This window comes from Seriola aureovittata, chromosome 15, assembly GCF_021018895.1.
Source record: "Seriola aureovittata isolate HTS-2021-v1 ecotype China chromosome 15, ASM2101889v1, whole genome shotgun sequence".
Lineage (NCBI taxonomy): Eukaryota > Metazoa > Chordata > Actinopteri > Carangiformes > Carangidae > Seriola > Seriola aureovittata.
In genome coordinates, this window is record NC_079378.1 from 17,371,225 (window position 1) to 17,388,468 (window position 17,244).

Sequence of the window (17,244 nt, forward strand, 5' to 3'; positions counted from 1 at the left end):
TTTGTGTCACATAATTGACACATACAAAACCTTGAGAACTGTAAGGCTGCAACCAATTATTACTTTCATTAATAGTGACTATTTTCTTTAATAGTCAGTGTATAAACTCTCAGAAAATTTTGAAAAATATGCTTATATTATACTTATTGCTTATTTATGCTTATGATTATTATAACATGTTCAAATTGAAAATCAAAGATCCTCAAATCTTGAGTTTACTATGATAGAAAACAGCAAATATTCATATTTGTGAAGCTGGGACCAGTTCAGTTTTTAAATCTTTCCTTAAAAATGACAACAGTTAAACAACTCTAATAATTGTTGCCATTAATTTTCATTGAATCAACTAATCGACTGATCATTTCAACTCTTTCTGGGTGAATGAGGAAATAATGAATCTGCTGTGTATAGTGGAGGTCAACAAAGTTTTGCCCTGCGGCCACCTACGAGGTTGAGATGATATGCAAACAAACCTGTTGAGAATGACAGAAGCCATGACGTATGAAAGATAGCTTTATTGCACAAGGTGTTAGAATGATCTTTTTAGTTTTTGCTTTCTTTTCATAGAAAATGTACTTTTGAACACAAGCAATTGCTATAACAAGCAACTCAAACAAATGTTTGGGATACCCTCAACATTTTTTTTTCAGCTTTTGATTTTCATACATTTTTTCCTTCAATTTTTCCCTTTTAGCAAGCATGCAATGACTTTTTGAGGATGAACAAAATACAAAATAATGATAATAAAAAAAGTAAATAGGACAAATGACAACATCAAAAGACCCTTAAAAAAGAATAAAAATTCAACAAATTAGTATCAAAAACATAAAGGGAAAGAAAAATGTTTTTTTGCCCATTTCAGAAGTAAAATATTTTATTTTTGATACTATTTCAATTTTGAAATTGGGGCATTCAACCCTGATGTGTCCCCTGATTTATTCTGACGAAAATAGCTCTTCATACAAAACTGTGTTTTATGTACAAGACTTAATCTATAAACAACACTGACAAAGGTAGCGATGATGGATCTAGTATGTTTAGGGTGTGAATTTTTACTTTTATTTTATCTGAACAGGGGATAAGGACAGGAGTCTGAATGTTTCAGGTTTACAGACCAACTCCAGTCCAGTATATACACAATACAATAGTAGTTTGTGTGACCAAAAGAGCTACGAGTCCCTGATTTCACTTGGCTGAACTGGTTTTAGCCACTGGCCACATACCTTAGTACTGTTTGACCGCTGGAACCAAAATTTAGACAAAATCCCAAACAAATCAAAATTAAAATCATAAATCAGAATCAATCCTCCCTCCCCTTAACAAACAAACAAACAAAGCAAATGGATAAATAAATATAAACCACAAAACACTATCATGGAGATGCTTCAAAGAGACATTCCATTAGGTTCTTGTGTGAATGTACATTAGCGCAAAATGGAGGGGTATGGTGGTAGAGAAAGTGGGACATTTACAGTACTTCAGATAGGGCAACAACAAAGATATCGATTGAGTGAACATTATATAATTTTCAAAACTGAACTCCCTGACATATAACATCTCTCAACATTATATTATTTTTCATTCACATCATGATGGGGATTCCTTCAGCTAGTTGTCTTTCTTACTTTGAAGAGTGGCACTGAGGCTGACTGAGAAGTTGGTAGGATGCGTTACTATATCTGTGACTGTCAGTCTCTGCCACCTATGCCACAAACAGAGGCCTTAATACTGTATCATAACTCAAGTCTCTGACCACTTTACAGAAACGTTCCTCCCAGCATAAAACCTATCTGGGGATCCTCTGTCATACTGACTTGGTTTCTGAATGTTATCGTATTTACCAACCCATCACGCTCACAACAGGCAAACTAGAGTGAAAGAGCCTATATCCCAGTGAGAAGGCCTTCTGCCATGATTGTGTCCACCGATCACCCACAGTAAAGTAGGCGTTGCAAACCAGGTAGGCTAGAGCCAGTTTGCCTTTTCAGGAACTGAAGCTAAAACTAAGTAGCCTATCTTGCTTTTCCAATCTCAACATGGGGCTTGGAAAGGGCCGCTCTCTTTCCATACAGGAGCAAAACACTCTCTTCTCTTAGTCAGTAACATACAGAAGATCCCGTATATATACTAAACTTTTTCTCTTTTCTTTAGTCCAACCTTTTTTAAATTTCTCTTTTTTTAAATTTCATGATTGAGCGATTGTCTCGTTCTTAAATTTGACATTAACATTTAATTTCTGTATGTACTACAACACTATTATAGTACACACAATTTATACTTTGTCATAATTTAACTTAAATGTCAATAATATACCTACATAGAAATATATATGTAAATTCTTTATAATACCAAATATTCTTTATTTGTAATGTGAGAAATCAAAGCTGGTTCATTTGGGTTGTCATGATTTGTTTAAAAAGTTAGACACTGTTCAGCTGGAGATATTCTGTCACATTAACATGATAGAATTTTTTTCCTTCTCGGAAGTGAACCTGAATCATTTCTTTTGGAATCACCATTAAGAGAAACTCTGCCAATAGATATTTGGGACTTTAAGAGACACATAGAGGGTGAAAGATACAGTAAGAATAGGGAACTTAACTGGAAGTCCTGCAAATTGACAATAATACTCAAACTATGGAGGACAGTATGTGTGCACGTGAGAGACGGGGATGGCCACACAGCTTCATACTGGCTATTGTAGTCTTCATCATCATAAACACAGAGCTTTTAGCTCCTCAATTAAAGTCAATATTTCCAAATGACCACAGAATCACTTCCTGTTTTTTTTTTGCTGTGCAACTCCTGTGAGAACTGAGCGGAGCTGAGCACCAGCCGGCTGGAACTGTTAGTTGGAGTTAGTAGTCCCAGGTGAACATGAAAAGTAGGGTTAGCTGGGTCTCTGTCTGGGAGAACACCTATCCCGAGGAAAATTAGACAGGACGCTGGGCAGTTCACCATTAGTTGGGTGTAAAGAAAGATGGTTGCATGCCCTTTCTGGCCCAGACTGAAGAGTGCCAGAGTGGGGCTGGCTGAGGAGTGGGACAGCAGTGCATGTCTGTGCAAGAGAATGGACTACACCAGTGTGTACGACTTGGAGTAGGCCCCCACACTCTGTTTCTGCAGTCTCCCCAATGCAGAGGAGCTGCTCTCTAGCAGCGAGTCTCTGGAGCCCCCCACCTTGTTACTGTTGGTGGGGTTGCTGCTCGTGCTGGAAGTGGAAGCTGTTGCTGCAGTGTTGGAGCTGGGCATGGTGAGAGTCCTTTGGGGCAAGGTGGCAGTGCCTGAGCTCGAACCCAAGCTGCCAAGCCCAGAATGGCCCAGTGTGAGGGCCTGCTGCTTGGCAGGGTCTAGAGTCTTGTGACGGCCCTGGGTGTGATACGCCCGCTGCGTCAGGCTGCGGATCGAAGCTTCCCGCGGTGGCACAGCCGGGCATGGGTCATGCAGCTCCCCTTGCTTACGGAAGAATGGGTCTGTCTTCATGTACAGGGGTAGGTTGCAGAATTCACCTGAAAAAGGCAAGAAACAGGTCAGGACAAGACCAATATGATCAATAGTGTCAATTTGTGTCATTTTGACTGCTTAAACTGGATGATGCTGAAAAATGATTTCCAAATTCATATCAATAAATACATCCTGTGCCTTTCCTACTCTCTAACACGTGACTCGTGATGCGTGCCGTGGAGTGATTGCTCAGACGTATCAGCCAAGAAACATGACCCCTGTCTTAAGTGTCTTAACTGTGATTAAAGGTAGTGCTACATGTTAACTGAAAATGTATTATCAAAAGGTGCTAAATCAAGAAAGAGGGGAGGAGTTCATGCAGAATTGTCTGTGCACGGCTCTCATCTTTCATACTTACTTTTGTTAGCGCGGTGGGGAATGGGCACAGCCACATTTTTACCACGGTCGTAGTCCTGCGGTTTGGGTGGTGAGGCGGTGAAGCGGCAGATGCCCGGTTCAGAAGGCGTGCTGAGGGAGGTCATGCTGTCTGCTGGGTCGTTGGTGCCTGTGGTCATTTGGTCAGATGAGCTGTCAGAGATGAAACACTCTGTAATGGTGAACTTGGCATGCTGCAGGTGCTCCTCCAGTTTGGCGTGCTCATAGGCTCTTGCCAGTTCCTCGTAGGTGGAGGAGGCGCTCTCTGTCGACACCATGCTGTTGCGACCCTTATCTGCAAAAACAGGTAATAGATCATTTCCTGAGCTGCTGCAATTTCGAAAATGCAAAAGCTATGCCGCAAATACACTTTTTATTTAACAAAATATTACAAGCTTTGATGTCATTGAATTTGAAATTGGTGATAAACTAAAGAATGAACCTCCTCTTGGTGTTAAATATGGAAATGAGATAAAAGCACTAGTAGTACATAGAGTAGTAGTGTCATTGTGTCAGTTGTCGGGCTGGAATTGACCCACCTGTGTCTTGGGAGAGGCTGGCGCTGTAGCTGTCACTCTCAGTCGCAGTGATGCCATGAGAGCCCATCGTTCGCCAGTCTGAGGTCAGAGTTCGTGCCGAGGCCGTCGACTGACTCTGACTTGGCCGGCTCAGTGTCCACTGGCTGGAGTATCTGTTCCTGGAGCTGTGAACTGATTTTATACTCTTCCTGGACACGGGGTCTGAGAGAGGTCACAGTGATCAGAGAACTGCTTTGTAGCACAGAGACTGCGCAGCCATGTATTGACTGTCAGGAAGACTTGATACTACATCATTGCCATGACTTAAGTGGGTGTAAGTGGACATGCAATGCAATATGGGATCAAAGTTTGCGCCAGTATTTACCTGCCCGATCTCTGTCATGCCTGTCACAACTGCAACATTTACTGCAAAAAAATCTTTACTTTAAAAGAAAAACACAACTCACTTGTGCCTGGGCGGATGTCTGACATGTCAATCAAAGGCCCTGAATTCTGGATGAGGGCCTGGTGGTGCAGAGACACGCCTGTACAGAAGTTCTGCGGATTCACTGATTGGCTAAACTCAGTGTCTGTCACTGGCACTGCTGCCTTGTCCTCCCCTGTTTCAAGCGAGAGATGAGAGGAAATACAACAGTTTCACAAAGAAATGTTAATTATCTAATAAAAAAGCTAATAGAAAATGACAGAGACGAATGAAAGCTGTGTTGCTGTGCTGCCACGTGCCTATCTGTTTGATGCCTTCCTTGTCCTCAATGAGCAGCTGAACTCGTGGGATGTCAATGTGGAGCCTTGGTCCTTGAGGAGGGCCCTTCACAGGAGTGTCTATACTGCGATTGTTCTTGCTGCACACGCACACACAGAAGGAAATTACACATAAAGTCATACTGGTTTCTCTTATAAGATTTTACAAAAAATATATTATAGAAAAACTAAAACTATACGCAATACAAACTGGCTCTTACCTGATAAGCATCTCAGCAAGGCTCTTAGCATCTATAAGAGGACAATATCTTAATTAGATTATGGTTGGCTGTGAAGATAATCGTCTCAGCTTGTCACTCTATGTTACATTAATCCATTACACACAATAACACTGATCTCTCTCTGAACTCTCTCTTTTCATTTCTCTCACCCCTAAGACGTTTAAGCCTCTTCTCCTTGCGTTTCTTGCGGATAATGAAGAGCAAAGCAACACCAAGAGTAACCAGGATGACGGGAGAGCCAATAGAGAACAGTTTTTTCACATCATCGCCCTCTCCGCGAGCTGATTTAATGGGGGGGATTGTACCTATGGAGAGAAGAGGGAAAAAAAGAAAAATAACAATAAGTTGGTGGGAGAGGTAGAGATGATAGAAGAGTGACGGACAGATTGAAAAACACGTGGGATTCACTTACTGCCGTCATAGTCAGTAGTGGCAAACTGGGAGCTCTGGTTGCCGCACCCTGCACTATTGCAGGCTTTCATTTTGAGCTCATACCAGGTGGCCTCTCGCAGCTCGCTGAGGAAGAGCTGAGTGGTAGAGTTGGCCTTGAGGCTCTGCCAAGCCCAGGTACCTTTGGGCCTGAATTCCAGCATCAGGTCAGTGATGGGGCAGCCGCCACTGGTCCAGCCCTGCAGGTTGAGCCCTGCATGAGTGGAGTTGATGTGGGTGAGCAGCGGCTGGTCCTTATTGAACACTGGTTCTGTAGAGAAGAAGGGCAAAGACACATGAGAACAGGAAGTGAGAAGAGAAGAAAGCAGTATTGTAGATTTTTACACATTAGAATTGAATTAATAATTTTTTTGGTCACAGCAGAGTTTTCATTAAATATAAGATCTTAGTCATAGTGAGGATTTTCAGTATAATATGACACTGGCACTGAGAACAACTCAGTGCGTTATTGATTCTTAATTTTTCCTCATTTGATATCACAGCATAACAGCAACACTAAGGAGCCATTTTTATGTATTTCTGTTGTATTTTCATTTTTTTGAATTTAGAATGAAGTAAATAGGAAACAATCAACAAATTCCCTCCACATAAACTGTTTTTTTCACAGTTACACTGTAATTATACATTCACAGAATTCATATTGGCTCAAAACAAGCAGTAAATATAATGGAAAATCAAGTAAAAGCCAGGTGTGAAATTTGTCAACTTTAGCAAAGAGAGACAAGACTTTGATTTAATCATGATACATTTGAAATGAGAAATTACCAAATACAATTTTGTTACATTACGAGGCCCTAGAGTTACAGTCTGTTTAATCCGTCTGCACTGCTTAACTCATGTCTAAAACAGTCTTGCCTCCACCCCTCACCTCTTCCATGGGTCTTTGCCTCAATGATCTCGCTGATGCGCCCTGAGCCCACACTGTTCTTCGCGGCCAACTTGACCTTGTACCAGGTGCCACAGCGCAGGTTGTCCAACCTGAAGGAACGCTCACTGGAGCTGATGAACACATCCCTCCATTCCTCTGTGTTGTCCACAGAATACTGCAGCACAAATCCTGCAGAGTCACACAGCACAGGTTCACGTCAAACCCCAGTGCTTACAAATACAAACAATCCAAATACTGACAATCCAAAAAAAAAAAAAAAAGACTGTGGAGGATCCTTGATGCTGCTGCTGCTACATCTGCCCGACACCAGGGGGCGACAAACAGCTACAAACAGCTCTAGTTTTCCTTCTTACCCAGAAATATTAAGCCCATTGTTTAGACTGTTATATGCAGCATTAGTACAACTGATAGCACGAGGGTGAAGCAGGATCTGTCACAAAAACAACTAGACAGTAAGGAGCATACCTCTGATGGAGCTTCCTCCATTGTCCCCAGGGATCCACGCCAGGGTGATGGAGGAGGTTGAGGTAGTGGAGACAGTCAGACGAGGCTGGTCAGGAGGAACTGGGTGTACACACACACAGAAACTGTGACTCAACAACAGAGCAGAAATATCACAAAGAAAACATGTCTTCCACTAGTTCCTCTTAAATATTTATTCTTCTTCTTACCTTGCACCACAAGATTGACTATGATGGTGTCAAAGCCCAGTGTGTTGGTGGCTGTACAGGTGTAGTACCCAGAATCCTCTGCTTTGACTGAGCGCAGCACCAGGGTGCCGTTGGATAAGATCTGCCGCTGACTGTCAGCTGTCACTGGAATAGCAGAGTCCTCACTGACACAAGCACAGACAGGTTACAAATGTCAACAACCTCATCCTGGAGTAAGTTGAGTTATATTTATCTGTTTCCTCTCATAAGCAGCAGCATCTGTCTGAGTGAGTCATGATGCTGGTATATGAATGGTATATGATGAGCTCTGACCTGTCTTTGGTCCATTTAATTGTGGGGACGGGCTCTCCCACTGAGCTGCAGGGCAGACGCACTTCCTTCATCCAGGGTGTGGTCACTGTGCCTCCGAAGGACAGGATTTTAGCCGGGACTGCTCACAGAAGACACAAAAAGTGAAACAATTAACTGAAATCTCTGACACATACTCTCATCACAGATGTGATAGATACACCAAGACTACACAAAAATCACAAAGACGTCTCTCTTCATACTACTCTCTGCTGTTTGATGCCCAGTTTGGGCTGAGGGGAAAGGCCTTTACTTAGAGCAGTGTTTTAGCAAAGCCCCTCCCCTCAGCTTCAGTCTATCTTTTCTCCATAGATCCTCCCATCTATTGATTCTCTCCTGCTACTTCTCTCCCCAAGGGTCATTTTACTGGATAGGCCCTGTTCATCACCACATAATTAACAACAGCGTTTCTTGCCACATAGCCGCCACTCAATCAATACTACGGCTGTCAATCAATAGCAGAGAGAGCAGACAGAGAGAGAGAGCGTGGGGAGGAGAGAGAGTGATGAAAGTGATCTATGTACATAATGTTGCCGTATCATAGCCATCTTTAGAGCGTTCTCCCTCATAACCTTTACAGAAATCTCTTTACCCTTCTCCTCCACTACAGTCTCGCCTGGAGGACCCACCTTTCCCAGCAGGTTCCACTGTGACCTTTGAGCTGATGTTGCCACGGCCGGCAGTTGTCACGGCTGCAGCCCAGATGTGGTATTGTTTACCACGGGTAAGGTGCGTGATACGGTAGAAGAGCATCTCTGGGTTGGCCTCATACTCACTGGGTGCCTGGGAAAGAGGGCACGCAACATCATGTTAGTAAAATATGATAACACGGTGACATGACAGGCCAGGTGGCAGCTCAGGTACCATAAACTGGAAACCAGACTAAAAAAGTGTTACAGGCTAAAGCTCAAATGTGGATTGAAAGAAAGACTCTCAAAAAAGAGGTGAACGATCTGCCAATGTGCCTTTTTTTCCACAGCAGACCCTTTATAGTATGAAAAGCACAGGTAACATTAACTAATATGATAGCTGTGGTCTTTTCAAGTGTCTCAGTAACATTGAGTCAGCACAAACAACACCAGGACCCTGAAACTGATGCAGCCAAATGGAACTAACTTTATTATTTTTGCCTGTGTTGTTGTTACTATCACATGCAAACATGTCCTCCATGAAAAAGGCCTGTGGCATTACAGTTGATTGTAAAGTTGCTCAGAGGTCTGTCAGTATCTAGAAACAATGAAGAACTGAAGGAAAACACACTTTTTTAGTGACATCCTGGTTTGCAGGAAAAACATCTAAGAATTAGCAGGGATCAGTTTTAACATCATTGTAATCTTTTTATTTTAAATTCTATCTCAATCTTTTTGTCTAAAAGCCATAAATGATAATTATCTGTGTGTCACAGAGCTCACAGGGAATCCAACTTGAACATGGAAACACAGAATCCATTGAGAGGTTTTTAAAATTCATGTCTGTTATATTGACAGAGATGCATTACTGTATTTTCTTGTGACTCATTTTGTATTAATAAATATTTTATGTTCCTAAATGCTTTTATAATTTTTCATTTTTGCCTTGTGAATCTTGTTATTTATTTATTTTTACTTTTCACATTAAAGTCTTTGAATTTATTTGAATTTAAGCATTCAGATGTTTTCACTTTGGCGGCAGTGATTCGCTCTTTGTAGAATTTATTCACCTTTGACACACAATAAGTGTTGTGCTACACAGTGTAAATTAATGTGGTAATTGAATTTAATGTTTTAAAGATTTTAACATTGTTTCAGAAAATGTGCCAAAGCAACAGAGAAAAACAGTGAAATAAAAACATGGAATAAAAAACACATCAAGATTGAATGTGTTTTCTCCCTTTTTCTTCTGTGTTTTGGAACAAGGCAGAAAAGGGCAGATCAATCCACTAAATAAATTCCAGATAGTCCAAATGAATTAAATTATTTCACCTCACACAATCAGATTTATTCACCGAATTAAGAAAATTAACAATTGTGGCTGCAATTCTGGATTAAATGATGTGTTCCTGTGAATATCGTTCCAACAAGCACATCTTTGAGACGATATCCTGCACCTGCACACACATGCCAGCGCGCACACAAAAACACTGTTTTCTCTCAAGTCGAGCCTCTGTTCTATCTCTTTAATCTGTTCATCTCTTAGTGTTCATCTTCAGTTCCTTCACCATTTGCTTTTCCCTCTTTTCCTCTATCCCTCTCTGTCTAGCTCAGTGAAGAGGAGAGGATGGGGGGGTGGGGGTGGGGGTGGGGGGGTGCGTGTGTGTGTCTGTGTGTGTAGGGGGTGCATCTGAACATTCCTCTAGCATAGCGGCGGTGTTGTGGTGATCCAGGGAGTGATACAGGGAGATAATGAAAAGACGGACAAAAGCACTCTCATCTCGATGTGACTGATACCCTCCTCTGCTCCTCCTGCCTGTCTCTCACTCTCTACCCCTCTTCCTCTCCCCTCATCTCTCTCTTTTTCTCTCATTTCCCCTTGGTCTCTCCCTACCTCTAATGGTGTGTCTCTTTCTCTCTCTCAGCCTCCTTTCCCCCCTCCCTCCCTCCCTCCTCCCTGCCTGTGCTCATTTACATGGCACTCATGCACATAGAAGGAGGAGTATTTGTGAATAATAAGAAAGTGAGATTCTAGCCTGATATCAAATTTCACCGCGCGCCAGTGTTTGTGGTGTACATGATCTAACCACAACTGAATGCCACACATACGTGTATAAATAGAAAATATTGAAATGTGATATCTGTGTGTGTGTGTGTGTGTGTTTCCGATGCGGCAGTGTGCATGTGTGAGCTTGTTCTCTGCCTCATTTGCATATCTACGTCTCATCACGTTGCCAAGACAACCTCATCTGTTCATCTGGGAGGGCAGGAAATAAAGAGATGGTGCAAACACAGTGAAAGCAAGACACGCAATGATACACACACACACACACACACACACACACACACACACACTTACAGGTTCAATTAATAAGAGTGGTTACAAATTAATTGTTTCAATTGGTAGTTTTTTATCAAGTTCATTCACCTAGAACAATTTCTACTGGCCCCTTGTGAGTCACACCCACAGAGCAAAGACCTACCGGCTGTCCAGACCCTGGGCTGGAGCAGTAGATGGTGTACTTGCGGATGACACCATTTGGTTTGTGAGGAGGTAACCAGGACACAACCACACTACTCGGAGAAGAGGGAACTGCCTTGATGCCAGCGGGTGGTCCAGGTACTAGAGGAAAAAAAATAGGAACATCTGAATGGCGGGGCACGTATATACATGTATGTGCTTCTGTGTGCATTTTTGTGCACACACATGCTGTTTGTTGAGTGCCTATTAAAGTGAGCAGGCGTGTTTGGAGATTGGTGGTCTTATCCCACACTAAGCCGCTCTGGTAGGACTTGGAAGAATTCCCTTTGGGTAGATGGCTGTGACATATGTTCATTTAGACATTGGTCAGCATTTCTGACTCTGTGACACCCAGCATTCTCTTAACTCTCCAACACGCAAACAGATTAGACACTAGTGTCTGATCCTCTGCTAGCCACTTCAGCTTGACACTGGATATCACTTAATACTCTTATTACAAGCTAAACACAAGAAGGGTTTAAGATGAATGCACATGCTACAAAAAAACACATCAGAACACTGGATACTGTTAAAGGTGAACAACAACACCTTTGTCACATTGGCTTTACAGTAGGGGGTTCACAGTGTGAAGTCTATTCAATCGTGCACATAAATAAAACTTGTGCCTGACAGTGGGCCTCTACAGAAGGAGGTTACCACAGTTTTAGACCCAGCCCTCTAAATCTATCCCCCAGTTTCTCCTTTTCTTGTACGTGAGGCCCCCTGGTCCAGCCATTCAACCCATCCATGCCCTCGGACTCCTTCACCCCGCACATTACATGAACAGGGAGAAAAACAACACAAACCCAGAAAGGATAAATGTAATGAGGCAGGTTTTAAGAGGGGGAGGCGGGGACGAAAGAATGGTGAAAAAGATAGGTGCAGTTCCTGGGGGAGAGATGATGGTGGTGGTGGCACTGGGGAGGGGAAGAGGAGGCAGTCATCATTATCATAACTGGACCTCCATGTCAAAGTAGGAGTGGCAGTGGGAGGGGGTAGAGTTAAGTCCCATCTGGTGCCCGAAATCTGCCCAAAATTTTGACAGTCTGCCGCACAGCCCTTGTAGTGACGAGGAGGAGAGGCACAATGGTGCTGAGTGAACAGCCCCACCTACATGAATATATTATGCACCGCTGTGCCAGGGTGTCACATGAAAGGGCTAATACAGGTTTTAGCAATGACATTTCTATTTTGTCTTTTTTTGTGCCTCATTCATTTTGTCAGCCAAAATAGGCTGTGTGATCACCTTTCTATCTTTCCATCTTCAACCCCCAGGCCCCTCCTCCTCCCCCTCCTCTATAAAGAGACATGGATCTGGCTGTAATCCCGCCTCCAATGGTGTAAGCACAAAATTAATTCTCTCTAATCCAAGAGGAGTTAATCCTTATGCCTATGGCAAGATGGAAAACATGCAGGCCCGGGCTGATAGCTGACTCCTGGATGCTATATGGTCCCAAAGAGCACCCCTCCTCTCCCCCCCAGTGTCTCCCCCCGGTGTCTCCCCCCAGCCCTACCTCAGCCCTCCCTCAGCCCTGAGCCATGGACCAAAGCCTCTTAATTCTCATTAGCACTGCTAATGGAGGTTCCCAGCATAAATGAGCTTTTGTCATGGTGCCCCTTTTTATCTGTCCCCCTCCCATATCTATAACTCCTTTAGCCTCACCCCATACACTTTTCTGCACTTAAACATAATATTAATATCAATTACTAATTATAATAACTTTAGTTTGATTTTCGTTTTGTGTTTATACTCACAATCCTCGCGGGTTTGGATATACAGGACGTTGCTGCGGACCCCATCTCCAGCTTGTGTGTAGGCCAGCACCTGAACACTGTAGTTGGTGAACTTCTCCAGTCCTCGCAGCTCCACCTGTTCACGAGTAGTGGTGATATTCTGCATCTCTCCCCATTCTGAGGGAGAACAGGAAGAGAAAACTTGCTTTAGAGAGCAATGGTGGTTGTCAGGTGGACAGGCAACACAGACCAACTTTGCTTTGCTAAAAAAGTTTTGAGGGAAATGTGATTACTGCCTGGATTAGAAGGCAGCAGTTTTAGGGAGAAGTTGGAAGGATATTAAAGCAGAGACTGGGATTTGTGTGCTGGGTCCCACACTTGGTTAAGATTAAGAAATGATTGTGCTTTTCTGTATTGCACTTCCCACAAAACATATTTGCAAAAACAAATTAGTTGAATATGAACTTAATTTTTAGGAGATAGGGTTGAACAGTCATAGGAACACAAACACAGCCAATTACAGTACTGTAATGTCAGCGACCATCAATACAGATGGAGTTAAAAATCTAACACAGAAAGAAACAAGGGTAAACACAGACAATTTCAAAGATACAAAGGAACAGGAAGTGCTTTATGAGAAAGGTGCAGACACACATTAACACATTCTGATGCACAACACTGACAGAGAGGTAGGTGGTGGGTGGGAGGGTTGGGAAGTTTAGAATGAGATAGGTGATAATTACTCTGCATTGGCCACTGGGCCTGGCCCCCACAGCACCCACCTCCGTCAGGGAAGAGGGACCAAAACACAACCCGGTAGCCTTTCAGCACACCGTGCAGCGTCAGCCGTGGAGGCTCTGCCCATGTGATCACCGCCTCGTCCGATGTCACCGAAATGGCTCGCACATTCTGAGGAGGCTCGCTGGGCACTGGAGGAGAGCAGGGGGCAAGTGTTAGTGCGGCACGATTTAAATATGAGTTTTGAGGTTGTTTCAAATGATTTCTACTTGTCAAAAATCCTTGTTATTGCTGTTGCTAAGATGACCTGACTGATTTAGCAAGGCGGCTGAAGCACTGATAATTAATGACTACTCAACACCACAACCCAGGGGCAATCTCTACTGAAATAAATCAGTCAAATAAACTCAAATTAGCTCTCAATAGCTCCTTGTTCACTGCTAGCTTTTAGAGCACTGAGGAGAGAGCGAGAGGAAGTGTAGATGGGGGGTGGTGGAAGGGAGGAAGAGCACTGAGAGAGAGCAACATGAATAGTAAAACAGCCACACCTTAAGGGGTTAAAATGCAGATGAGGTATGTGGGGTGAGCTGAGATGTGGAGAATAAAATCTGAAGGAAGACAATGTTCATCTTTAAGGTAATTACCGTTGTAGGGGCAGCTCCAGACTACCTATCTGGACAATTACCATTACTGTTACTGTGACCATGATCAGGGTGTCTATTATTACAGTCCACACAGGAAGTGAGGCTCCATAGAAACATATAGGAAATATAAAAATAGACAGAGGGGAGATGAGGAGGAATCCAACTGGAGGAAGAGGAAGATAAAGAAAAAGGGAGGAGGAGAAAAAGGAGGTAGAGTGGGCAGACATTTAGAGAGTAATGGGGTTCCTTGTTCCTCTCTCGTTCTCTACCAGCCTAATGAGGGTGCTAATTAAAGTTGAAAGAATAATGGGGGGATGTGCTGAAAATTCATTTCTACCATTTTGTTTGAGCATTTGTGTTTATATATGTATGTTAGCTTTATACGTGTCTTCCAACCTATTTTTGACTATTTATTTATTTATTCTTGACAAATCAAATAGATATACAAGCTATATTCTTTTCATTTCTCCTTCATTCTGCCCTCACACACTCTCTCCTTCACTGAGTCTAGCAATCTACTCCCCTTTTCCTTCATCTTGCCCCCTACTTTTCCTACCATCTTCCAGCGTTGTAGCATTGATCTCAGTACTGGATGGGCCGGTCCCAGCTCTGTTGAAGGCCTGGACCACTACCCCATACTGGGCAAACTTCTTTAGGTTGTCCAGAGTGTACACCTCACTGTCCCCTGTAGCCTTCATCTCCACTATGCTGTACTGGCCGTTGCTGCCTGGACCGTTCTCTCTGTAACCAATCTGGTAGCCTCGAATCACTCCGTTCTGCAGCTCTTTCTTGGGAGCCTGAAATAAATGTGGCGATAGCAGTTAATAAGACAATGCACATCAAACTTATACCCTGTTAAGGTGCATTCAGATGTCAGCTGGTGAGTTATTGGTTTAGAATTTGGCACTAATATATACAGTAATAGCAGTAAAAATAAAACACAGCACAAAAGTTTAGTAAATGAAATAGTTTTATCTTAGGGGTAATTGCTTGTTCCTCATAAGACAATGTTAATAACACAAGCTTAAACATTTATATCTCTAGTCCTTAATTCTAGTTTAAGAATAAAAATATTAATCATAAATTAAACCTTTGTCTAAACCAAAGGATGTTTAGGAAGACATACACAACAGTTTTCAGGACAATGAGTGGTTTGTTTTGGTTAGTATATTCATATTTAAATGAATATCAAAAATAAGCACTGTATACAGTTAAGTAATAACGGTTTTAAGTTTACCCTCCATGTAACCCGTATGCTTTGGGATGTCATCGGTTGGAGGACTACATCCATTGGAGGCCCGTCAGGCGCTGTTGATGGAAGATGCCAGATAAAGTGTTACTGTCAATATGCAATATGCATAGCCCCGTTCCTTACAGAGAAAAAGTAAGACAAAAGAAACCAGGCGTGTGATTTTCAGAGGAGAATGAGAATCACTTACGTGCTTCTTCGGTACTGATTGTGAGCTCTTTGCTTGGAAGGCTGCGGCCAATCTTATTGTAGGAGTACATGCGGATGCTGTAAACACAGGCTGGGTGCAACTCTACAATGTTGGCTTGGTTGTTGGTGGGTGAGATGTTCCTGGTTGTGTACATGTGATCCCAGGAGTCTGTCATATGCAAAAACATTTAAGATTTTTAAGACATGTACCTTCTAAAATCCTAAAATCTGACAGGCATATTTGAATTTAGGATACCAACCTGACTTGTTCTTGTACTCGATGTCATAGCTTGTGATGATGCTGTTTCCATCAAACCTTTGGATCCAGCGCAGGTTCATGCTTCTGTCCTTCACCTCCCTCACTTCAAGCTCTGGGGGATCTGGTGGTTCTTTGTGTGTTAGAGAGAGAGGGAAGAGTTGAGCTCTCTCACCACTAGAGATGATTCTGTAACGTTTCCTTACTAGACTGTTTATATAACCATACATAATATGTTATGAGCCTGAGAGCTTTAGTAAATTAAAGGAGCTTTGTGAGACATTTTATAGCATGTGGTATAGCTACCTTGCACAGTGAGTTGGATGAGCCCTCGACCCTCTCCATAGGAGTTGATAGCATGACAGGAGAAGAAGACAGAATCTCCTCGCTCTGCTGGGTTCAGCTGTTGCGTCAACACAAACAGGAGAAGGTTACAACCTCTTCTGCAATAATATAGTACATTTACATCAATATTGTGCCTTTAAAAACCTGACCCCGTAAAGTCAGACGGCTCTCGTGACACCATGTGTGCTGGCAGGCAGACTTGCTACCTTTGCACAGAGCTAAGCTAGCTGGTTCCCTGTTTAGAGTGTCTACACTAAGCTAACATAAGTTAACCAATTGCTGACAGTAAGGAAATGAGTGTGTAGAGTGTACTTCCTGAAATTTTGAGCTATTGTGATTTGATCTGCCTTTTGTGTCCCCATTTTGAAAAGTTTACACTTTATTTCACTGGCGGAATTTATTTTACCAAAATAAAAGCTTTAAACTGTAAAAGGCCATTTGTGAGTTACTGTGCATTTTTACTAGATATTGTTTGTGTGTAATTCTGATTCTGTATATCTGACCTTTAGGGTGGAGATGACTTCGTCCCCCTTCTTGTTGATAGTGATGGAGTAACGGGGGTTTCTCTCTGCGTCGATCACGGTGTCCCCTCTCTCCCAGCGGATAATAATGGGTTGCTCGCCCCGCGCTGTGCAATTCAGCTCCTTGGTCTGGCCCTTTCTTGCCATGGTGGTGTTGGGGTGGCTGGTGATCATGGCAGGAACTGAGCAGAATAACAGACACATGTCAGTGTGACGAATAGTATTATATTGAGTAATGAGATGAGGGAAAAGGGATGTTGTATTGGAAACCCAGGATATATTACAGATGTATAGACATCTCTATTTCTGGCCTTCGTTCTCCATTTTCATTTCACGCTTCAAGCCCCGCTGGCCCTCTTAGACTACCTCCTCCCTGTCTGCCCTCTTCTTTCCAAACTCCTGCTTCTCTTCTCCTCTTCATTTCCTCAGACATAGATTATTGATTGAAGGGGTTCCTGTGGTTTTGTTTTCATCACTAATTTATCAGCCCTTTTCCCCACCAAGCTTCAGGAGCACACAGACAGCCAGCTAGAACACATCAATCAATATCAAAGATAGCCCTCGTTAAGGATATGCAAGACAGACAAGATTTTGTTAGGTTCTGTGCAGGCCGCACTAGCCTGGGGCAAAAGTGCATCTTAGAGGAGCTGATCCCTCTC

General features: G+C 42.8%; 1 protein-coding gene across 1 annotated transcript in view; it reads right to left on the reverse strand.

Moving 5' to 3' along the window:
* Positions 1-500: 500 nt before the first annotated feature.
* The window catches only part of LOC130182979 (cell adhesion molecule DSCAML1-like), a 50,949-nt gene continuing 34,205 nt past the window's right edge, over positions 501-17,244 (reverse strand). The window contains 22 exon segments of the mRNA XM_056398245.1: positions 501-3,509; positions 3,863-4,174; positions 4,419-4,619; positions 4,865-5,017; positions 5,142-5,260; positions 5,381-5,411; positions 5,551-5,706; positions 5,814-6,101; positions 6,720-6,908; positions 7,206-7,304; positions 7,412-7,575; positions 7,724-7,841; positions 8,389-8,542; positions 10,872-11,011; positions 12,665-12,820; positions 13,387-13,572; positions 14,582-14,822; positions 15,263-15,333; positions 15,465-15,632; positions 15,724-15,852; positions 16,026-16,122; positions 16,568-16,767. Of these exon segments, the coding sequence (XP_056254220.1) occupies positions 3,076-3,509; positions 3,863-4,174; positions 4,419-4,619; positions 4,865-5,017; positions 5,142-5,260; positions 5,381-5,411; positions 5,551-5,706; positions 5,814-6,101; positions 6,720-6,908; positions 7,206-7,304; positions 7,412-7,575; positions 7,724-7,841; positions 8,389-8,542; positions 10,872-11,011; positions 12,665-12,820; positions 13,387-13,572; positions 14,582-14,822; positions 15,263-15,333; positions 15,465-15,632; positions 15,724-15,852; positions 16,026-16,122; positions 16,568-16,767 (3,806 nt within the window). The 3' untranslated portion in view covers positions 501-3,075.